We start from the raw sequence: 25,130 nt of genomic DNA, 5'->3' as shown, positions 1-25,130 counted from the left end.
CAACGAGCTAGCCAACTAGAGGCTTACTAGGGACATACCGTGATCTATATATTCGCACATGTATTACTGTTTCCGGTTAATACAATTATAGCATGAACAATAGACAATTATCATGAACAAGGAAATATAATAATAACTACTTTATTATTGCCTCTAGGGCATATTTCCAATAGTAGTTCCTCGTTGGCCGCCGTCGCCTTGGTCTGCTCAGCCACCCCGTATCATCGTCCACGACGCCGTCATCATCATCGAGCAGCATCCCCGACCTCGCGTGCGATCAGATTGATCACCTGCCCACCGCGATCGACTCCATCGGCACCGTGCGACTGACGTGATCAGTCGGTTGTATGCGCCTCCATAGGTCGTATGAAGGCTGTCCCGAGTACAACGCGCCCCTCCACCGATCGAGCAACAGGCTGCCGCTGCGTTGCCCCGTTGGGCCACAGTGCCACCGCCCAGTGGTTCTCCCCACGATTGCACCGACCCACAAGTCGTTGCTACACTGCCGCTTCGGGGCGTAGTGCAGCGTTACACGGTCCCCACCGCCGCCCAAGGCCATCCCCATGGCTGCACCGACCCGCGCATCACCGCTGCGTCGCCCCTTCGGGCCGTAGCATTGCGGCACACGGTCTATGCTGCCACCCCGAGGTCTTCCCGCCGTCGCCCCGACCCGCGCATTGCAGCTTCGTCGCCCCTTCGGGTCGTAGCAACGCGGCGTGCAGTCCACTCTGCCGTCCCCGCACGTCGACTTCCTATGGTATGCGTTGCGCCGTCTCCTTCGGCGCGGGAACGCGATCGTCTGCGCCGATCTTTGTCATGCTGTCGGGCTCTTCCTCGCCTACTTCGAGCATCGCCGCCGCGCTCCTAACCAGCCGCCGCCGCCGCCGTTCTCCCTTGGTGCTGCTGCAGCTCGTTCACCCGAGCCGTACCGCCCGTCCACCTCCTTCATCTTCGTCCAGCACCAGCTCATCGCCAGCGTCGCCGTGGTCTACCCCGACCGCTTCGTCTACTCCGACCACCGCGAGCAACATTGGTTCCCGTTGGTTTGCACCGCAACCGTCGTCGAGTCCTCTCTGCTAGCCTCCTCGACATGACGTACATGTTGTGTGCAGGTCCCCGTCTCCGCATGCCTGGTGCTGGCAACACCGACGTGTGCCTTCGTCCTCGATGCGCTCCTAGGCTTGGCAAGCCTGGCACGGCGCATCGCCAACATCGACTTCGTCCGTCTACGCATGTGTAGTGCTGGCAACACCTACGCGTGCCTTCATCCACGATGTGTCCCCAGGCTTGGCAAACCCGGTGCGACGCATCTCAACTACGTCGTCTTCTCGGCGCACCACTACTTCAATACCACCGCGTCCATGACTAACTCGGCGCCTCCTTGCGCCCGCGGCTCCACGGCGACTTCCTCGACACCGGCTACCCCGACTCGCCATCGACTACGACATTCTTCGCACGGCTGCCTCGACCACGTCTACACCACCCTACGCTCTCGGCTACCTCGACATCGACACAAAGGGCTATCACCTCGTTTGAGCATCTCATTGGCTTCATCTACAATCCACACGTCCACGATGCGACACCGTCCCCGACGCTCCCGCTGCGACTACAGGGGGATGTCAGCGCGTCGGCTGTTATTCTCTCCAGTCAGACCATCCACGACGCTCCTGTTGTTCGCAACGCTACCGCTATGACGGCGGGGGATGTTAGAGATATATTTGATGTACATGTATTTGATAGTCTAGGATTTGTAATCGTCTCCACCTTATCTCTAGGAGAGGCTTCTTGTCCTTCAAGTCTTATTTCCAATATATACTCGCCCATAAGGCTCAATAATATATCTATCATACTCAACAATTATTTCACCAACCCCTGGATTCCCTTTCAACATGCCTCACGTAGAAGTTTTGCGCAGGCTGTGAGGCCCTGAGCCCCTGACTAGCATCAGCGTGGTGGCTTTGCTTGAGCAAGCGTCAATTACCTCTCGTTTTCACCGGGTGTCCTGGTCACTCTGTCCTCTCAGTGGCAGATCGTAGCTTTGCACGGTGGGACGGTGAGTTTGGACGGAATGGCGATGCACGTGCCCACCGGCCCTCGCCAAGGCGAAGGATCCCCTACACCCGCGCACCGATCACCTCCCAGCGCTCAACAACCCACCGTGCAGCACGTACCCCCAACTGGGCACACAGCCGGCCGGCACTCAGATCCCCGGATCTCCTGCTCCCCCGGTCTCCCGTTCCGCTCTGACCCGAGACCCACCGACAAGTGGCTCCATAGATTTCCTGGCCTATATGTCAGCGACGGCGACGTGACTGTTCCGTGACGCGGACGGGAAATGGACGGGCACTACTCCTACTACTAGTACTCCGTGGTACCCCACGCCACGCAGCAGCAGCAGCAGCACCTCGAGGACCCAAACCCGACTACCCGAGCGAGAAGCGGTGACGATAGAGCACGGGGGGCAGCACAGCTCGGGAGCAATGGAGAGGGCGACGCCGGTGCGGAGCCCGCACACCTCGACGGCCGACCTGCTCACGTGGTCGGCCACGGGCGCCGGCGCCCCCTCCGCCTCGCCGGCCGCCCCGTCCCGCCCCAGTCTCAAGGTAAAGCAGCGTGCGCCGGGGCTCTGCCTCGCCGTGGTACCGCGCGTGCACAGAGCCCTTCTGCCGCCCCCTCCGTGCGACGCGGCTGACTTGGTGCTTCACTGCTGATGTTTCTTGTTTGTGCAGCCGGCTGGGGGGATCACGCCGGCCATGTTCGGCGCGCCGGTGAGCGAGCACGACGCCGAGGATCTGAGCAACAGGTGAGATCTGGGGCCTCCCCATGCCGCATTCCGCCCTGATCTGCTCGATCTGTGGTTTCCTACCGCGTCTTTGATTTGGTTACGCTGATCCGATCTAGTTGTAATGTATGCTCTGCTTGTATGTTATGGGGTTTGACCATTCGATGCCTCGAGCTTACAGCGATTTGCTGGACTGCTCTGCTTTTAGCAACGGGCAGAGCAGTCGCTCTCAGACGATTGGTTCGTCAGAGGACGCACTATGTAAACATGCGACGCTGCTTCAGTCCAAATTTGTGGTGTTACCGTATTATAGTAAACTTATTTCGCGATTGTGCTAGGATCCAAACTGCACCCATACTCGTAATGACGCCTTAAACTTATTTGAGCGATGCAAATGGCAATTTTTTGATTCAAAATTTGAAATCCTGGCCTCACCGCCAAGGTTGAAAAGTAAAAACATAGAAATTAGCTGAATTTGCGGAGTCATGCAGCGCTTGACTGTCTGGTACTGGCTTGCCACATGTGGTCGTGGCTATGTCAGTGCCCAGTCTATTTTCTGTTATTAGTACTCGTAATTTTTGAAAAGTTCAATCCTGTCAATTCTCTGGAGTGTTGGTTCTTTATTTCTTTAACGTTGTGTTATGAATACCAGTTTGTCAGTTCTGCAATAATCTGGTGGAGTGCTTACCATGGCAACCAAATTAAAACCACAGTGGATACTCTAAGTTCGTCTTTTCCTGTGAGCATTGCTTTCGAAATTTATCAGTTGCATGTGTTGAAGGTTCTGCACAAAATTACCTAGGCTTGCATTGCATGACAAGAGTTATATTTTTGTTTCCTAAATATATTGTACTAATTGAAATTTTCGAATACGAAATGAATTTCCTAATGTAGTGATTGGCTGATTGCTATCGTCCGAGTGATAACTTGAAAGTACCAATATTCGTGTGTTTGGTGGTATGTGATGCGTCTCTGTTTTGGCTTCATTGGTTTATAAGCCATAGAATGAAGTCTCATAAGCAACTGTTTTGCTTGCAGTGGTAAAGGAATTAGTCAGGCAATTCTTACTTATGCATGTCATAGTTTTTTTTTTCTTCCAGAAAAGATGTATGTTATAGTTGCTTGAAAGTAAGATACTGAACTCTTCCCAAGTGTCTAACCTTGTTGGTTTGTTATAGTGAAAGGAGACTGATGTCCGGTTCAAAGATGAAGGAAATGACTGGGAGTGGGATATTTGCTGAAAAGAGTGAGAATAGTGATTCAGAGTCTTCAAATCCTGCAAACAGAACTTCTGTGAGGATGTATCAGGTACTTAACATGCTTATAAACATGTCCTTATCTCCCCACTTGGTTGGCGTATACTCACTCAATATCACAAACATGTCGTTTTGGTTATGGACACGGTCTTCATGATTTACCTATGACCACTAATTTTTACTATAGTATTAAATATAATACAATTTTTATGAATATACTTTTCAAGGCAAATATAAACATACGATTTACAGGTCCCCAATCTATATTTGAGACAATTTTTATTACCAAAGTTTTAAAAGCTTGACCTACGACATGTATTTGTGATATGTAGGGTGTATCTGTTTCTCCGCTTGGTATTATTGTGATGGCTCCTTGCGCTATTAATATTTGTATGTGTTGATGTATAGTCACTCTTTCCTTGATAGAGTACTAAGTTAAGGCATACTTTGTGCATTTTCTGTTAACACAAACTGCTATTTGGTATTTGAGACTTGAAAAAATGCACTTAATGGACCTCTGCACATGTCTTGTCATGTCAAGTTTTAGTTTCTGTACTTTCGTATTTGGAATCTTCAACAGATGTTGATTGTTTTTCCTTTCTTTTTTATGGAGATGAACTAAATCTCAAACTCTGATTTCTTCTGACAACATCAGTCGCTAATGCACCTTTTCATTACAGCAAACTGTAACTGGAGTAAGTCAGATCTCATTTAGCGCAGATGGAAGCGTTTCTCCAAAGAAGCCATCCTCACTGCCTGAGGTGGCTAAGCAGCGAGAGCTTAGTGGCACATTCGAGACTGATGCTGAAGCTAAAATTAATAAGCAGCTTTCTGAAGCCAAGAACAAGGAGCTCAGCGGAAGCAATATCTTTGGTCCACCTCCTGAGACCCCTGCAAGGCCACTAGCTGCTCGTAATATGGAGCTACAAGGAAACGTAGATTTTGCACTTCCACAACGAAGAAGCGTGCACACATCAGTGAAAGTATCCAATGTAAGTTACCTGATACTATTGCCTTCCTGTTGACATCGTTGATATTATGTTAATCACAGAATACCAAAGTATCCAATTTGCATTCTTTGATATTATGTGAATCACATGCTTCTGTTTCTTGCTTGCTAGATGCTACATTGTATTCCGAAAAAAAAAGATGCTACATTGTATTCCGAAAAAAAAAGATGCTACATTGTAACTAGTGGTGGAGCTTAGTGCAGGCAAAAGGGGGACATGCACCCTCCAATGCTTTACTAACACAAAGACATCACAACATAATTCATGAATTTTCTGCTTTGTGTGTTTAATTTGTAATCTCTTGAGGCTGCCCCCTCTGTGATTAGTGTGAAGCCCTGCCACCGACTGTCGTCTGGTCACTTCAATTCAAACAAACCGTTGGAAGCCACTTCTAGCTTGACCTTATAAGCATGTTTAGATTCAGTTGCATTTCACCAACTAGGCAGCTACTGGCCTACTCGTAATTAGTGACCGATGTCTGCATAGGGAGAAAAGCATGTCAATTTTTTTGATACTTTTGGTTATATGACAATATTTTCATGATGGTACTTACCTGTTAGCATAAATATCCTACCTCTGCATTTGCATGACTTGAAATTCCTTTTGTAGCCTGCTGGAGGTCCAAGCAACATCACGTTCAGTGAGGATCCTGTAACGAAGACAGCAAAGAAAATTCACAACCAGAAGTTCCAAGAGCTGACAGGCAATAACATCTTTAACGAGGATGCTCCTCCTGGCTCAGCTGACAAGTCTCTGAGCTCAGCAAAGCTTAAGGAGATGAGCGGCAATGACATATTCTCCGATGGAAAGGCGTCTTCGCGAGACTACCTCGGCGGTGTCCGGAAGCCCCCTGGTGGCGAGAGCAGCATTGCACTCATCTAATTATGGTAGACTGCTCTAGTCGGGACTGGCTAGTACGTCCTCCTCATTTCAGGTGCTCTTCTCGGCCTTCCGGGGTCTAGATGATGATTCGAGATCTGAAATTATGTTGGATATCTTAGCCCTAATATAGTGTAGAGTCAGCAGGATCTGACTCGGTTCATATCATGTACGCTTGTGCGTGATCTCATCCTTTGTTTTGTGGTACTTATGTATTAATCTCTCTGTACTGAGAACCTGCGCAATAAGCTTTTATGGACTCACTAGTTGATTGCCCGTGGGGAAAATTAATATCATTTTTTTTTCTCACAACGTATTCATAAATATGGTGTCTTCCTCCGTCCTATTTAGCAACCTCCACATCTTCCTTGAAGGTCATAAAACCAACATATAGGCTAATCAATCGACTTTTATACTCCGTAAAACTGTGGTGCAGTGTTTTACCAAATTGGTACATCAGAGCTTGTTTTTCTCTACCAACCTTTCGCCATATCACGCCTCATGTTCTTCTTTCTCTCTGATTTAATGCCATCCCATTTCATTGTGTCTCCATCGTCAACTTCGTGTTGTATCAAACTTGGAAATTTCCGCCTTTAATATGAATAATGAAGGCCGGGCCAAGTATGGTATATTTTGGTACGAAGGTAGTAATTCCAACAAATCAGGTAGTGAAAGCATTGGATATACAGAACACAAAAAATAAAAAGGAGAAAAAACAAGGATACTTTTCTGAGAGACACCACTTCTTGGTGTAAGATTTGCAACTCACAATCAACATCTTACACCTTGCAATACTAAAGTCTACAAGATTATTTCAATATCAGATTTTACAGAAAATAATATTGCAAAAACATTGTTTTATCTCGAGAAGAGATACAGGAAAGGGGATATATTTCTTTAGTTGTTACATTTTCAGGCCTATCATCTCATTTCTAGTTCTATGTGTCTTGATCCCTCTAGGAGTGCAAGAGAAAAAAATGCAGACGCACTTGTGTGCAGCGCAACGTACGTCGGCTAAAGAGAGTCTAAACCACCTTCTGACGCCATTCGTACAACCACATTAGAGCATGTGTGGCATGCTTTTGCTGCTCCTCTACATGAGGTCCCGTTTGGAATTGACAACATGGTCGTCTATTGTCTCTTGTGGGCAGTGTAGAAGAGCAGGACCACGACAATCTTTGACACAATGCACTTGAAGGATCGCTAAGTTTCTCAAACTATGCTCGCACGTGAGCCCAGTTCTAGCTCATTGCCTCCGGAGCACCATCATCAGGTCCCGGTCTATGTTTCGTGCTGCACATTGTAGTTGTTCATTGAAAAAAGAATTAGCCTGATGCCATCATATAATAGAGAAGGAGTATTATTGATGCTTGAATAAAATATCAACATTGGAATATGATGCTTCTTCTTAGACTCGTCGTTCATAACACTGGGATCGTGAAAAATATATCAGAAGAACTGAAGATCGAGATAATAATCCAGTAAATTTCAGTTGTAGGATGAATTCCTATATGTATCATCTGACATGTTAGCCTTTATTGTTTCAGCTTGAAAAACGTGGCTTTAGAGCCTTACAAATTAATATAGGGAACAGATTAACAATTGACTAAACCTCTTGGAAGGAAATATAAAAAAGTAGAAAGCATACCTTCCTAATGTGTCATCTAATAAAAGGTTCAGTTGTAGAATGAATTCCTATATGTATCATCTCACATGTAACGCCACATAGATTTCTTTACCATGAAAGGAAAATGAGCAATCATGTATGCAAAATTGATTTATGATACTGAGAATGATGAAAAAAATGCATACATGTATGACAGAAAAGAGCTTATACTTATCTCTTGTCCATTCGCCGTCGTCTACCACCCATCAGCATGGCAGCTAGAAATACAAAAGGCAAAATTCGGTCCTTGCAAAGATAACCTTTTGAAACCTGACCTTCGATCAGTTCACAAGAATTGCCATCAAATTTTGTTAGTGCAGAGAAAAAAAATCCTCTTAAACACTTTACACTGACTTCTAAACTAATTTGTTTATTACTTCAGTTAGCATTAAAAAATGCTATCTAAAATCCTGCTGATATGAAGAAAAAAAGGTACGTCACTACAAATATTTTAAGACTTGGCAACTACAAATGAAGTAGCACACAATTAGAAAACAACATCAGCTAACAAATTAAGCCTTTGTCATGGTGAGCCTGAATTTTGCACGAATTGGATGACAGAATAAGAAGGCCAGTTTGGCAGTATATAAGCCCACAATCATTATGTTGACTCAATAATCAGGATTAAAAAAAGGATACCAGATAGTGAAGTACCAAATAACATGTGCGATGTTATAACCACTCATGCAGATATTGTAAAACTTTACTGATTTAACCAGTCCTTAGTAGCTCTAGAGCTTCACTGATTTCAGAAGCTTTGCCTAACATAAGATATTTGGAATTACATCTGGACATATTAATATATCTGAATTAACGGGAAAAGAATGTAACTTCCCTCAGAGAAAATCTGTAATATGGCAATACCGACAAGTGCTCAAGATGTCGGGACAAGATCCATGGCGGTGCAGGCCTTCTGCCCTTCCCTGCAGAGGCAACAAAGGTCTGACACACCGCCGGTGCCGTGGTCAACTACAATGGCAACTTTGGTGGATCCTTCGACGCCCTCGTTCCCTCAACCTTTACCTTTCACCCATCCACATCGAGACTGCCTCCGCCTTCCGCAGCATGGCAAACTAAGCAACACTAAAATTTAATCAGAAAAATGTAATCATTTTCTAATTATTAACAAATTCAACAAGACGATAGAAATCTTTTATGCTAACTAACAAGAAAAACAATCAAGAATATAACAGAAGGAGCATACATATTCATTGAGCTCGAGACGGTCCACACGTAATCCCTTGTCAAAGCCTCACTTTTCTGTGTATGCAAGATTCTTGTAAAAAGAAATTGGAAGATTTATAGTGAAGAAGCAAACTTGAAATTTATAACAACATGCAATTATTCAGAATAACAGTGGAGAGATAAATGTATCGCACGAGTTCGCAAATCAAACACATAGGCAAAAAAATACTCACATTCAGTTCCGGAACTGCCCGGTAAAGTCGGCCATCTTGGAATCGCCGCCACCCGCAAGCCGGCCTTCCATGATCACATACACATCGTCGCGCTTCACCTGGTTCCTCACGGCGTTGTAACCGGCTTTGTAGTATTTCTTCAGGGTGTCGATGTGCACTTGCTCCGATGGCTCGTTCAGAAGCCCGATTCCCAGAAGGCTTTTCTTGGCAGCATACCTGTCAAGTTCAACACAACAATCAATGTCCTTTCAGAAAGCTAGGTGGTGCTTCCCGGTCATGAGCACAACATTGTCTGTGTTGGCAAGTTGAAGCACTGTAATTTTGCCAACAACACAATTGTCTGAACCAAATTGTCTGACTCACCTAGCTGCAAGGCCTTCAATCACCCTGACGGTCTCGTCGATTTTTTGGTCTGCCCAGCCCACGGTGCCATCTCTTGATGCGCTGTGGGATTGTCCGTTCTGTGACCAGGGTGCTGCATGAAGGTCCCCAATGACACCCAAGTTGTACTTTCTGAAGTAAAAGCATCGAAAAGAGTCAGCAATCAGCATAAGGTTTGTTTATTGTTTTTAATGGAACGTACGTATGTGAAGTATTTGGGTATCTATTTAGTTTGTTGTAACCGAAACTAAGGGGAGCTCAACTTACTCTGCCCACTGAAAAGCCCTGTCAAGCATAGCTTGGTAGCCTGGATAATTTGGCGGGTGACAGGAGGGAGTGTCATCTGTTTTGATGATCCACCACGCCACTGGAATTCTCACTGCATTCAGACCGTTTGATGAAATGAATCTAAAGTCTTCTTCGGTTATGAATGTCTTCCAATGATCCTGCAACAAGCCCAGTGAAATGAAGTCCTTGACACTTGCCGGAAATGAAATATCTGAACCTGCTTTTCAGTACTGGTGGTATATTTACAATTATATTTATATATTTATACAAAGGAAATATCCAACTGAGCAAGTGAGAAAAAACACAACCTGTAAGATGCTGACAGTCTTTTCTGCTCCGTAGAAGCTGCATAGCTGAGCGTCTCCATCCATTTGTCCAGTTATTTTCATGGTAAAAACAGGCGGATCACTGTCACTCCAACTTTCACTTGTTGCATCGCCATGTGCTGTAACTACGCCCCCTGTCTTGATCTATATATTCAGGAATTCGAACACAACATTGTTTTATTTGTTTTGGAACTCAAGAAAGAAAGAAAGAAAGAAATATAATGTTTTCAGGGCGTACGTACCTATAAGAATCTGCTGTTTGGCGCCTTGATCCGAGCCAGGCCCGCATTTATGATAATCTGGAATTCACCAGCTTGGCCTGGAGAGGTCTGAACGGCGACCAGCCCGCCATTGTTATCAAGGCCGACGAACTGGCCGTCGTGAACACGGATCATGAACATGTCGTCAGAATCCTTCATTCTCCAGAGCTGATTAATCAAGGAAGAGGGCGACACATGGTTAGTGTCAGTGGAAGAGGTAGCTCAACCTGCAATGCCTCGTATCGTTAATGAGCAAACAAAACTCTGAGCGATTACAGAGTGAGGCAGGCAAGAAGCAGCACTCACCCTGAGGGTCTCCCAGTCCTTGGCTTCTCCCTGGTTGGCCACGACGTCGGACCCGCTGCCGCCGACGGCGCTCAGGAACATCCCCTGCGTCGCCGACCACAACGTCACGCGTGTGCCGTCCTGCGTTTCCATGGATCGATCAATCGCAAAGTAAATTATTAGTTTGAGCAAGTATACCAAGTTGGCTCTTTGTCAGTAGATCACCATGAGAGCCACCCACCAAGTCTACTCCCTGGAACAGGTTGGTCATCCAGCCTTCCACCACCAGCCACCCACCAAGGTTCACGGCCTTGATCGGCAGCGACACGACGGAGCCGGAGGCCACGACGACCCATGCGAGCAAAAACAACAACCCAAGCTTCCCTCCCATTTTTCCTCCTCTTCTTCTTAGATCGATGCTCCAAGAGGCAAGAGTTGTTGCTGCCTAAGATGGAGTTGCATGTGCCTCAGCAACTGCTCCCTGGGGCTCCTCTCGGCGCCTCCTCCACCTCGCCATAGCCTCCCTGTACCGCGCCGGCGGGGGGCGGATCCCGCGGGATCAGGCGCGGCCGATGGATCGAGGGGAGCGGCGGCGGCGGAGACCTGGCCCTCGTCGACCTGAGGCGGGTTTGAACCGCCGCCGATACGGGAGAGGCGAGGCGAGGCAGAGAGACGGGGTGGGGGGAAGAGAGGGACGAGGTGGTCAGCCGGTTTGGGGTAAGCATGAGACGTTTTTTTCTCTATTTAATCGACCGGTTTATGGAGGGATGAAAAAAAATCGATGGAACTGACGGTGCTAGCGAGGGGATGTGTCGTGGTTGAACCATCTGGCGTGGTTGAACCATCACGGCGGCAGATCCCCTTTAATAATAGAGATTCGGCATCATCGACAAGACTGTTATTTGTAACTCTTTTATCAGCTATGCCAGGAAAGGTCCAGCAGAATTCTTGTGGTTACACCTGTGAAAGCCTTCTCGCTGTATCCACCTTGTGGTTCGAATCAGTAGTGGTGTCAAGAGTTACTTCTCCTAGTTGTATAGTTAGATTGGTCGGCGGTCCTATTTGATCTTCAGATATGATTCGCTTGTTTGCTACAAGTATGGTCTTCTAGCTTTGGAGATCAAGTCCCTGAGAGAGAAACGGTCGTTTATTCCACAAAAGTTTCGGAATAAAACACTTTTATCCTTGCAAAAGGAAAACAAGTTACTCCTACAAATACTACGACAAATAAAGGGTGAAATATCAAAAAGAAAAACAAAGGTGAATAAGGAAGAACAGACCTTTGGTGATCGGTACATGATCGCAAGTTCAGCCCAAGTTGTGGAAACAAAAACGTAGATTCAAGTGTAGGAGGCATCAAAATAGGATTCGAAACTTGGAAAGCCAATTGTCAAAGTGCCTAGCTGGGTGAAACAGAAGTGCAGACCTCACTGAAAAAGCTCTTAAAGCTCTTAAATGAGAGACAAAACTGAAAAGAAAAATCGACTCCGCTGGGGATCGAACCCAGAATCTCTGGTTTCGTAGACCAGCGCCTTATCCATTGGGCCACGGAGTCGTTGTTATTTTGTTTTCAATAGCATATTAGATAGTACATCTGGGACAAAAGTATCACTAAGTAGATGGGCTAACGTAAAAGCTTTTCCTTAATGTAAAAGGAGACACTAAATAAAGGTGAGTGCTACGAATCATCTGGCCGCTCCCGAGCCGCCCGTTTTGCATGACCATGACCGTTAGATTAGAAATACAAACTCGTTTTTTCTTCTTTCAAGACTCGCACCGCATGCGCTTTTGCCTTCTCAGCTATGCGCGTCAAGACTAGGAGTGGCATGCAGCAGCACGTAGGGATGGTAATGGGTATCCATTACCCGCGTATCCTGTGGGTAAAAACCCTATTAAAGTAAGGGTATGGGTCAAACAAATATCCATGGGTACATAAACCGGAAAGTTTGAGATTCATCGGGTATAATGGGTACGGGTATGGTTTAATATAACTCACACCCATGTATCCATGTACCCGCATATAATTTAAAAAATAGGTCTGGAATATTATTTATAAACATATTATATGTACAAAAATCCTGCAACTAGCCCACGTCCAGAATGTGTTGTTGTTTACGAGTATGTATTGTTGTCAAGAAGTGTTGTTGTTTATACATTATTATTATAAGTTGTTATTTATGACTATGTAATACTCTAATTGATGTGTTGCAAATATGGGTAATTTTACCCGGGGGTACCCATTTACCCTGACGGATGATGGGTATGAAAAAAAAATTGTACCTGTCAATGGATATGGGTATGGGTGATGGGTAAGATTTGGGACGGCGGGTAAGGGTATGGGGTGGCTCCACCCGCACCCAAACCCGGCGGGTGCCATCTCTAGCAGCATGCATCTTTGGAGTGAAATAGGAGCGTGCATCTTTGGAGTGAAATGGCAGCCGCTGCTCTATCAACATGAGCTGTTTGAATGACCAGTGGCGGAGTGGCTGCTGCTTGAGGGCTGACGCACTGTAAGAGCATGTCTAGTAGAACCCTCAAACCCTCAAACCCTTAAAGTAGTTTTAAGGGTTGAGAAGTGCCAGTTTTTGGCATTTTTAAGGGTTTAAAAACAGGGGCAAAGACTAGAACCCTCAAACCCAATCCTTAAACTGCTTTAAGGGTTGGGTTTGAGGGTTCTAGTCTTTGACTCAACCCCAACCTTTAAATCTATCATTCGACATCTCACAATTTATGACTACAAGAACACAATCAACCTCTAAACAAACTACCAAATGACAATCATTGATGCATGGTTTAATAGTTTACATCACAAAATCATCATCTTCCCCCTCTCATCGGCACCATCACCAAAAAGTTGCACCTCGGCGCCATCTCCTAGACCACATGCGGGCTCCATCAAACATCTCCATAGGCGCCGGTGGAGTCGTCCACACCGCCATCGCCACAACTACTCATCGGAGTGTCACCTCGAAAAGTAGAGGACGCACCATGGAACATCCTCTTCCTCTCCGCTGAAAAGACCTCGATGACGCCTAGAGGGGGGTGAATAGGCTATTTAAAAACTTCTTCGGATTTGGCTTAAACCAAATGCGGAAATAAACTAAGAGGATACTTGTCAAGCACAAATCCTAAATGCACTAGGCACTTCAACGTGTATCAACAAAACGATCTACCAAGATGGACATAATACAGTTACTAACAAGCCCAAGTAAGTTACACAAACTTACTTGAGCTATACCACACGGAAAGTAAGTGAACGACACAAGATACTAGATCACACTATAGCACACGATATATCAAAAGCTGCAAGTGTGAACGTGTGGATATAGAGGGTATGCTTGAATGATTAATCTTGTACAAGAAATAGCCAACACAATATAATGAGCACAAAAAATATGCAATGTATGTATGCTCAAGTAACACGTGTAAACCACAAGTAAGGAGTTAGGGTTAAGGATAACCAAGGTCACTGAGACGAAGATGTATCCCGATGTTCACTTCCTTGGAGGGAAGCTAGTCACCGTTAGAGAGGTGGATGTTACCACGAAGGCACACCAACGCCATGAAGGCTCACCCTATTCTCCCTTTGAGATAACACCACGAAGGCGTTTCTCAACCACTAGTGGTAAGCCTTTGAGGTGGCTTCCAAACCCTCACAAACTTTTCCGGGGGGTAATCACACGGATTGATTCCTCTCCGAAGAACTCCTACCGCCTAGGAGTCTCCAACCTCCAAGAGTAACAAGATCACGGGGAATGCTCAAAACTTGCTCAAATCTCAAATAGCTTTGGTTGAGAGAAGGAGAGGGAGACGATCTATCTTTTGATTGGAACAACTCTCAAAGGGGCTCACAAATGCTCTTGGGATCTAAGATTTGGTGTAAGCAAATGTGTGTGAGGTAGAAATGTGTTCTTATGAGGATATGGGTGTGTTGGGCACCCTCTCACGAAGTGGGAGGGGGGGTATATATAGTGGGGAGAGTAAAACAGCCGTTGGGAACACTTTAAGTCTGACAGGGGTCGGACATCCGACAGTTCTTGGATGTCCGGACATCCACAAGGAGCCGGACGTCCGACAGGGGTCGGTCGTCCGAGGGAACCACTGTGTAGTTGAACATGGACCGGACGTCCGGAGGAAGCCGGACGTCCGAGTTATTGGACTCAACCTTCTCTGGTGCGAGATTCCGGATTTCCGAAGGAGGTCGGACGTCCGGCCCTCGGACGTCCGGAGGGAGCCGGAAGTCCGAGTTATATGGCTCAAGTTTCTGTGGTGCACAGTTCCGGATTTCCGAAGTTGGTCGGACGTCCGGCCCTTGGACGTCCGGAGGGAGCCGGAAGTCCGAGTTATATGGCTCAAGTTTCTCTGGTATAGGATTCCGGATTTCCGAAGCAGACGGTCGTCCGGCCCTCGGACGTCCGGAGGAAGCCGGATGTCCGAGGCATTTGTTCTATTTTCAGATAACAGCAGAGCAGTGGAGATGTGGTCTGAGCAGAACAGTGGAGATGTAGTTTGAGCAAGTTCATCGCAAAAACCTGTGATCCCCTCTTAATAGTGCGGGATCCCTAAAGACTCAATAATTATAAAAGGGGTACCGATGATCCATACTTGAGTGTATACTTTTATTCGCTGATCATCACTCCGCACCACTAACGTCAAAGGGACTGATACATTTGAGTTAGCCCTTTCACTTGAGCTTGATGTTGTTGTTCCTTCTTGGCTCAAGTTGAAAGCAAGACATGATGAAGTCTTCAAGTGGCTCTCCCATACACAATGTGGAAAGCCTAGCTTATGTATTCATCTTCGTTTGTCCACCATGTGAACATCCACAAGAATCAAGCATGTAGTGCTCAGGAATGCTTATCTTTATCTTGTCCTTGTTAGCACATGAGCTTGTCCTTATCAACACATGATCATTCACAATAGCTTAAAGGGGATTAGTGATTAGTTATCTATATGTGTGTTGTCAGCAGAACCAAAACACGATTAAGGGCATGATTGCACTTTCAATCTCCCCCTTTTTGGTAGTTGATGACAACATACATATAGCTCTCAAAAATAGTAATAAACATGTGTGGCTTAGGAGAGATTTGTTACGATGCTTATGAAGCTCCCCCTGATTATATGCATAGTAAAATAGGTAAGTGCGGGAGCTCCCCCTTAGTGTGTGCATTGAAGATAATAGCATGATATAACACCATAATAGTTCAACAATACATAGCATATCATAAGAATCAAGGCATATCATATGAATCAATAGGATAACATAAAACTCATCATCATATGACACAACGATAATATCATGATATCTCATCATCACATGATAGTTCAACAACACATCATCCATAAGTGATGCATAGCACATCATCCATAAGTATCGTTACATGGCACTGCATTAAGTTCGACATAATAATACATCATACCATACATTATGAGAGGAACTAAAATCGAAACTAAGATAAGATAATGTTCTCCCCCTTTGGCATCAAGGACCAAAAAGGAGGGAAACTCGGCAATGCTACCACATACTCAAATATCACCCTCGTCAATATCATCATCATCATCAGGCATCATCCTCATCATCCTCATCGTTAGGCAAACCACTGCCACCAGCCTCGTCAAGAAAGTCAGCCCACTCAGGACCAGATGGGAAGCCAAAGTCAGAAGGAGGAGCAGTAGGAAGATCCTCATCGTCACTCACATCAAGAGCTCCCGAGTCTCTCAGACGAGCCTTGAGGGCATTCTTGGAGGAGACGAGGCGAGAAACCACATCATGAGTTTGACCGCACTGGAAAGTGAAGGCCTTCATCATAGCAGAATGTGCCTTGCCAATGAATTTGGAAAAGCGATCGAGAGGAGCTGAGCTAGATGAAGGGGTTGCTGTCCGGGCAGCAGTGCGACGAGTGGAGGTGGATGGTGGGGTTTTCTTGGGAGCATAGTTATCCGCCATGTGAGCGGGAATGACCCACTTGTGATGCGTGTGAGTGGGAGCAACAGTGAATTCAGCAACACGGTGAATAAAAGCCTGGATGAAGGGGGCATGGGGGAAGGCTCGCTTGTATTGAAAACTAGCGAGCTGAATCTCATGCCATAGAAAGTGAGGCACATTAATTTTGCGCTTGGGGTTCTCGTGCAAATGTGACATGATGTCAATACAGTAGCCATTGCAGGATCTCCTATCACCCATCTTGGGATAGATGGTGCGGATAAGACACTGAAAGATGATAAAGTAGGGAGAGCGCCAGATGGATACTTCGATAAGATCCTTCATCCGTTCGTCTGCATCAAGTTCACGAAGTGGTTTGAGGAGAAACCCACACGCCTCAATTGGCTTATGTGCATGGTTAGGATCATTCTTATGGATTTTGAAGCCGGAGTCGGGGAAACCGAGTGTGGCAACAAACTCATCATAAGAGGTTGTGAACTGAACATCAGAAGTCGTCCAGCTAACAGTGTTGTTTGAGACAAAGAAACATGTGGCATAGAATTGATGAATAGCAGCACCATTAAAATCGTACCTAAAAGCAAAGGGGGCAGCGAGCCCCGATGACTCAATGAGCTCAATGGCACCTGGGTATTTCGCCGGGTGCGTGCGAATATGCTCAAGATCAATATAGTGATGGACAGAGAGACCCTTAGGAACAATGACAGTAGTAAAGATGTTTGCTTGGACGTTTGTGCGGAAACATGAGTCCATAGAGTCACGAAAAAAGAAAATTGGTCAACGTCGCGGCGGAAAGTGAAGTATGAAGACTTAGGAACCGTGGTGAAGTCCTTGACTTCACGACCTAAAGTAGGAGGAGGATCAAGAGAGATGCGACGAGCTTCACCTTCGGGCTGTTCAGGAGGAGGCGGTGGCATATAGGAGGGCCTGCGAGTCCCGGGCTTCGACATAGACTTCCGAACGGCGGGCTGTTCAGCACGGTCCTCAGCTGCAAGCTCATCCTCGAAGTCAGAGCCATCAGACAACGAGGGGAGCTGTTGAGGAGGAGGACGCCGGGCGAGCCGTTTGAAGGGACGGCGTTGCCCATCGGAGTCATCCGACCCCGTGCCAGTAGGGGCACGAGCGGATGAGCCAGCAGTGTTCTTCCAGGCGGTGTGCTTAATCTTGGGCATGACGAACAAGGCCTACACGGTTGGAAACCCAATGGGGAACGGTCACGGTCAAACCACATGAACGAACACAAGAACTTGGGAGAAAGGGGAACCAACCGTGAGTGAGACCGAGGGGATACATGCAGATCGAGAGAGGAGAGGAAAGGAAGATGGATCCCGCGGAGGAGATCAGCCAGATCCCGGAGGCGGCGGCGCGGGCGAGCTCCCCTGGCGCTGGCGGCGGCGGCTGTGGTGGCGTCTGGGAGAAAAGGAGGCGCGTGGGGGCTAGGGCAAGGCCCAGCCCGCACCCTTCTATTTATAGAGCTCCCGATGTGTCGGACGTCCGAAGGGCGTCGGACGTCCGAAGAATGTTTAGCCGTCGGACGACCGACATGTGCCGGACGTCCGGAGTGCGTTTAGCCGTCGGATGTCCGAGATCCGTCGGATGACCGAGAGAGAAGGCAGAGGCAATTTCTGGGATTTGGGTGATGAGGTGATAAGGAGTATTCTCGCATGTGTAGAAACCAAAAGGGGCCTCTCAACTAACATATTTTGGACATGGTATGATGTAAATCTTTTAATACGATTACTATGATAAGTGTGGGTCCAAAATAGCGTCAAACGCATGAGTGCATAGAATCATGCACAAGTTATCCTCTTATAAGAGCAAGGCACATGACACAAGGGTCATGGCACAAATTTGTCTCATTCATATGACCATGAAGTGCTAAGAGAACACCAACACTAAGCATTTCATCAATGTGATTGACAAGGACATGCAGGAAATTACAAAGTGGAAAAAAAATATTATGTTCATGCCATGATGCAACCTACACAGTGTTGACTCTAATGTTGTACATGCATGAAGTAAATACTTGTTACCCGAAAAGCACTGGTATGGCGTAGAAGTAGCCGAGTCCTGTCTTGACTCTAATTTCTTCATGACTAGCACCATCTTCTTCTGAGAGTAAGTCAAGATATCAATGCTTCTCCAAAGTACCTAAACCACCAATTAAGCACAATATGGTCCCCAAACTTATTGGGTCCGAAGTAGTTAGTCCAACTACAATATATATAGGGTAAGATCACTCAATTATGTGCATATAGATATAAGTTTTACTTTCAAGCACACCTTAACCTTTTAATGGATACGTCTGATTTACCATAAACATATATTGGATCAAAGATACGATAGACGCGGCATGTGCATCTACACATAGTATATATGCCTACACAAGCCTATCAAAATCCAAGGATATACAATTTGGACAAATGAACACATAATTTTCTATTACAGAACATTCATGTCGTCCAAAATGGATCAGGGTGACAAATCAACATATGGTAGCACCCTAAGTTCAACACATGAACCGGTCAAGGCATCAAACCATGTAAGGTATGCATTTTGCACAACCTTACATGCATGTCTCACCCCAGTAGATGTATAAGTGTAGGTAATATGATCATAACTCCCACAACATTATGAAATAAATAGTGCGAGCTCAAAGACATGCATGGGAGATTACCGGGAGAGACATGAATTTCTCGGCAAGTTAAGTAGGTCAAATGAGGACAAAGCCGAAATAAAATGACCATGCAAAACACTACCAAGCCAGAGATACCATGTGTGAGAGAACACAATGGCATTTAGAATTATCAGTGGTGGTAGGTGCCAAACGAGCACAAAGATCGTTTTATACTCACACAAGTGTGATGTGGGAGTTCAACCCTAAGCGTAATGTTTAGATATCATACGTTAACATCCCAATTAGTTAGATCATGGTGTGGAGAAAATAATTCGAAAGGCATGCATCAACTATGCCCTTCTTTTAGATACGATCTAGCGGCTAAGCCATGAGTATTGGTGTAGTAGGACGTCATACTCACGCACATCTAAGGGATTTAGACACCAACAGGGTTATAATGCGAATTAAGACATGTGTAGCATGACACGCCACACAGTTATAGAATAACCCCATGTGGTAGATTCTGAGTGGCATACAACGGATGTTTTATCTTACCAGGGGATGTGACGTGCACAAAGCATATCACACTCCCATAATGTGATAATCCATGTATTTATCATACAAGGCAATCAATCATCCAACTAAGCTGATAAGTGGATGCCAATTTGACCTTCGGATGTCTTTGACATCAAATGAATTGATTGGATAATCTTGCACCGTGAATAACAGATGGAGTCCAATACATATATACACATTTTGGGTTAGTGACGCGCGTAGAGCAGAACACTCCCCCTTAATGTGATGAGCTATTGCACCGTGAATAACAGATGGAGTCCAATACATATATACACATTTTGGGTTAGTGACGTGCGTAGAGCAGAACACTCCCCCTTAATGTGATGAGCTATTAACGTCTCAAAAGACCCACACATCGGTGCAGCTAGGATGCAAGTAATGATCAGGACTACACACAACTATATGACATACATAACGACCTACACATGATAGATACCACGTAACAATCATACTAGTAGGCGCAACATGTCAAAGTACATGCTAGGTACCAAACCTACACATGAGAAGGAGTGGGGCAGGCAACTTTCAATGTAAACAATTTAAGTACAAGTTACCGCAAAGAGGCACATTGGATATGGGATATGAGCTCGATAATCCAAATGACTTGTGAAAAGGACGTGGATGTCGCCTAGAGGGGGGGTGAATAGGCGCTTTAAAATAGTTAAGGTTTAGGCTTGAACAAATGCGGAATAAAACTAACGTTTAATATGTCAAGCACAAAACCTACAAACAACTAGGCTCACCTATGTGCACCAACAACTTATGCTAAGCAAGATAAACAACTAAGTGATAGCAAGATATATTACAATAAACAATATGTCTATCACAAAGTAAAGTGCATAAGTAAAGGGTTCGGGTAAGAGATAACCGAGGCACGGGGAGACGATGATGTATCCCGAAGTTCACACCCTTGCGGATGCTAATCTCCGTTAGAGCGGTGTGGAGGCACAATGCTCCCCAAGATGCCACTAAGGCCACCGTAATCTCCTCACGCCCTCGCACAATGCAAGATGCCGTGATTCCACTAAGGGACCCTTGAGGGCGGTCACCGAACCCGTACAAATGGCAACCCTTGGGGGCGGTCACCGAACCCGTACACGTGGCAACCCTTGGGGGCGGTTACCGGTACCCGTACAAATTGCTCGGGGCAACCTCCACAACCTAATTGGAGATCCCGACGCTTCCCGGAGTTTCACACCACAATGATTGAGCTCCGAGACACCACCAAGCTTCTAGGACGCCAAAGCATCCACGAAGAACAATATCAAGGGTACTAAGTACCAAAGGTAGTAAGCTTCTCAACTTCTCACTTCCACGTATCACCGTGGAGAACTCAAACCGATGCAACTAATGCAATGGCAAGAACACACGAAGTGGTCAAGTCCCTCACACTCAAATCCCTCCACAACAACAAAAGCTATGGAGAAATATGAGAGGAAGAACAAGGAGCTCACAAAGAACTCCAAGATCAAGATCCAAGGGGTTCCCCTCACATAGAGGAGAAAGTGATTGGTGGAGATGTGGATCTAGATCTCCTCTCTCTTTTCCCTCAAGAACAAGCAAGAATCATTGGAGGGATAGAGAGTAATCAAGCTCTAAGAATGTCAACAATGGAGGTAGAACAAGAGCTCAACGGATGGATAAGGCCAAGGGGGAAGAAGACCCCCTTTATATAGTGGGGGAAAGAATCAGTCCGTTACCCCCACTTTCTGCCCGAGCTCCAGCGGTACTACCGCTGGCTGCAGCGGTACTACCGCCAGCTAGCGGTACTACCGCTGGCACTCCAGCGGTACTACCGCCCGCTAGCGGTACTACCGCTGGCACTCCAGCGGTAATACCGCTGGCCCCAGCGGTACTACCGCTGGGCCCCTGGTAGTGCAAAGGCACTACCACCGCCAAGAAAGTCTTCGCAAAAAGGTCCGTCCACGAACAACCGCTAGGCAGGCGGTACTAAGCTCCTGGAGCGGTACTACCGCTGACCAGGGGCGGTACTACCGCGAGCCAGCGGTACTACCGCTAGGGCCAGCGGTACTACCGCCAACTCTAGCGGTACTACCGCTAGGTCCAGCGGTACTACCGCTCGCCACTGAAAACAGCCATAACTTTCGCATACGAGCTCCGAATCGAGCAAACCCAAGCTTGTTGGATTCAGGACGACAAAGGCTATCCAAACAGCGACTGGAAATCTTAAGACCATGCGGTTATGAATATGCCAAAGATATAGAGATGTGAGATCTCTATGAATGAAGAACCGACAAAAACTCCAACATCGAAAACATCATAGTAGATGCATATGGACTCCGTTTTCGATGAACTCGAGCTTGTCACGAAGATGACCATAAGCTCTAGAACTCACAAAGAGAAACACCAAACAAGAACCAAGAAGTATGATGCAAGGATGCAAATGGTTTGAGCTCTCAACGAACGATACGATCAAGCTACTCACTTGAGAGCCCCCCTTGATAGAATAACAATCTATCCTAACCAGAAAACCTATCAAGGGCAAACCTATACCTTGCACCTCGTCCTCTTGAGCTAGATGATGATGATCTTGGATTCCTCAAGATGGACCACCTTTCTTGATTGTGTTGGCTTGATGAAGACTAGTTGATTGCTCCCCCATACTCACTATGGGTGAGCCACTCTTCAGCATATCTTCACAAGTCCATTGCCACCACAATGGACGGCAAGCTTCAAGCATGCTATCTTCGTGCTGATCCACTTGAACTTGCACATGGCAATCTTGATGACGATCACAACTTGACGTCATACTCCATGGGTTGTATGAGATCTTCCCTTTGACGCAAGCCCATGGAAACACACCTAACCCCCACATAGAACTCTCACGAAGACCATGGGTTAGTATACAAACACGTAATGGACAATGCTTACCATACCATGGGATTACTTGATCCCTCTCGGTACATCTTGTACGCTTTGTGTGTTGATCATCTTGGTTTACTCTTTGTCTGAGATCTTGATCAACCATTGATGATGATCACAACTTGACGTCATACTCCATGGGTTGTATGGGATCTTCCCTTTGACGCAAGCCCATGTAAACACACCTAACCCCCACATAGAATTCTCACGAAGACCATGGGTTAGTACACAAACACGTAATGGACAATGCTTACCATACCATGGGATCACTTGATCCCTCTCGGTACATCTTGTACGCTTTGTGTGTTGATCATCTTGATTTACTCTTTGACTGAGATCTTGATCAACCATGTGTCTCTATGACCATTCTTTGGATAATACCTTGAATACCATCTTGGTCATCATATAAACTCCTTGAACCCAACAGATGGACTTCAAGAAGTGCCTATGGACAAATCCATACCATGGGATCACTTGATCCCTCTCGGTACATCTTGTACGCTTTGTGTGTTGATCATCTTGATTTACTTTTTGTCTGAGATCTTGATCAACCATGTGTCTCTATGACCATTCTTTGGATAATACCTTGAATACCATCTTGGTCATCATATAAACTCCTTGAACCCAACAGATGGACTTCAAGAAGTGCCTATGGACAAATCCTATAAATGTAACTTAAGGCAACCATTAGTCCATAGGAATTGTCATCAAGTACCAAAACCACATATGGAGATATATGCTCCAACAACTTGGCTTGAGATAATATGAATGATGAAGAGTCCTTAAATTTTCACTGTGTATCCAAGTCTCCAATGTCCTCCAAAGCCACCTATTGATCAAGTTTGAGCTTGTTGGTCCCCAACTACGCTGGGTCCTAAGAGGTTAGTCACAATAGGCTTGGCAACCCAAATGGTTCTTTTCTTGACACCATTTTGAGTACCAACAAACTTGGCAAACACATTGCCAACCTTATCCTTCCCAAGGGAATAGCTATCATCAATAGTGATTGGGTTGGATAAGTTACCTCTCGTGCAAGACGAAGCGACGTGACCCTTCTCACGACATAAGTAGCAACATCTACCCTTTGTTTTCTTCCCAGTTGATTTCTCACCTCGGGGAGTGTTGGCTTGGGTCTTATTGGGAAGAGGCCTTCCTTCAACTTGTAGCTGAGTGTGTGATTGAGTTTGTGGCCGCTTCCCTTGTTGCTTGTGACTTTGAGACTTCGTCTTCAGAGGGCAAGATCTAACATGGTGCCCTTTAACTTTGCACTTGAAGCAAATGATTTTGGACGAATTCTTAACTTGTTCAAGGTTACTCTTGTTCTTGTTTGAGTTTACTCCAACATCATTTTTGTCATTCGGAGATGTTTGCTCACACAGGACGTTGTTGAGTGTGGACATCCCTTCATGACACTGTTCCAAGTCTTTCTTCAAAGACGTGACTTGGGCCTTGAGCTCTTCGATTTCCTTTGATGTTACCTTGGTGATGATAGCCTCATGAGCTAACTTTTGCACGTTATGGGATGTTAGATGATCAGCATGAGAGCTTGTGAGCATTACATGGTTTTCTTCCAACTTCCCATAATTGTTAGTTAGTAAATCAAGTTGAGCACGTAGCTCAACATTCTCCTTCAATGTTGATACTTCAAAAGAGAGAGGGTTAGATGTACAAGTATCATCAACAATATGAGAGGAGTAAGTAGCGATTAGAGACTTCTCATGAGTAGATTGAAGCTCCTCATAGATCTTAGAGGTTTTGATGAGCTCTCCCTTGACATTCTTGCATTCAAGGAGAAGGACCTCAAAATCCTTTTTAAGTTTATCATGAGCAACTTCAATCTCTCCTTTTGAAGATCTTAAGTCTCTACATGCTTGATGACTCTTCTCAAGTTCATGTTCAAGTTGTTCACTTTTAGCTTGTTCATGATTAAGTGAATCATTAAAATTTTCAAAATAAGCAAGAACATCTTGGAATCTTTGAAGAGCGTTATTTTTAGCTTTATGAAGAATTTTACTGATCACATAGATATTTTTAGTCAAGTCATCATCATCATCCTCATCGCAAATATCATCGTTATTGCACGGGGAAGATGATACCTCATTATTACCTCTTGCCATGAGGCACATGTGAACTGGAGGAGTTGATGATGATTCTTTTGGTGAATCAGATTCTTCATTAGTCAAAGGTACTTCATATTTCTTGATTTCCCCTAAATGATTAGTCATATAACAACTAGGGAGAAACAAGATATTTTGATCAAGAGGACACGGGAAAGCAGGCATATCACCACAGACATTTGTCGAGGGATCTTTAGGTGAAATGTATGACCTATCAGCACAATAATTTACACTACGTGTGGTGCTAGATATGCTCGTGTCCATACAGGCTATGACATTTTCATCAACATATATTTCTTCACTCACCATGTCATTACCTTGTGAGATTGAAGATGCCGAGGTGTGCAAGCAATCAGATATGGAAGTAGTGGTGGACTCTTTATGATCGAAAAGAGTGAAGAGCTCATGCACCAACTCCTTCATCATAATATCGTCTTCATCAAGA

The 25,130-nt window shown here is 45.6% G+C and overlaps 1 protein-coding gene, 1 non-coding gene and 1 pseudogene across 2 annotated transcripts; 1 reads left to right on the top strand and 2 right to left on the bottom strand.

The window, feature by feature from the left end:
* Positions 1–2,388: 2,388 nt before the first annotated feature.
* On the top strand, positions 2,389–6,190 carry LOC123426887. The gene is made up of 5 exons (XM_045110789.1): positions 2,389–2,603; positions 2,730–2,803; positions 3,961–4,090; positions 4,719–5,030; positions 5,658–6,190. Exons 1-5 carry the CDS (start codon positions 2,481–2,483, stop codon positions 5,928–5,930), a joined length of 912 nt encoding a protein of 303 aa, XP_044966724.1. The 5' UTR covers positions 2,389–2,480; the 3' UTR covers positions 5,931–6,190.
* A 2,823-nt stretch (positions 6,191–9,013) lies between these two features.
* Positions 9,014–11,124, bottom strand: LOC123426885 (annotated as a pseudogene).
* A 909-nt stretch (positions 11,125–12,033) lies between these two features.
* On the bottom strand, positions 12,034–12,106 carry TRNAR-ACG. The gene has a single exon. It is a non-coding gene; the product is annotated as a tRNA-Arg (tRNA).
* Positions 12,107–25,130: the final 13,024 nt, after the last annotated feature.

This window comes from Hordeum vulgare, chromosome 2H (genome assembly GCF_904849725.1).
Source record: "Hordeum vulgare subsp. vulgare chromosome 2H, MorexV3_pseudomolecules_assembly, whole genome shotgun sequence".
Lineage (NCBI taxonomy): Eukaryota > Viridiplantae > Streptophyta > Magnoliopsida > Poales > Poaceae > Hordeum > Hordeum vulgare.
The sequence above is the reverse complement of the archived record's forward strand: the minus strand, read 5'-3'. Positions and strand labels throughout refer to the sequence as shown.

What these genes read in the sequence shown, in the direction of transcription:
- LOC123426887 (XM_045110789.1), top strand. Translation starts at nt 2,481, where the DNA reads ATGGAGAGGGCGACGCCGGTGCGGAGCCCGCACACCTCGACGGCCGAC. An exon ending in GCCGAGGATCTGAGCAACAG is followed by an intron (nt 2,804 to 3,960) that starts GTGAGATCTGGG and finishes GGTTTGTTATAG; the next exon opens with TGAAAGGAGACTGATGTCCG. An exon ending in CTTCTGTGAGGATGTATCAG is followed by an intron (nt 4,091 to 4,718) that starts GTACTTAACATG and finishes TTTTCATTACAG; the next exon opens with CAAACTGTAACTGGAGTAAG.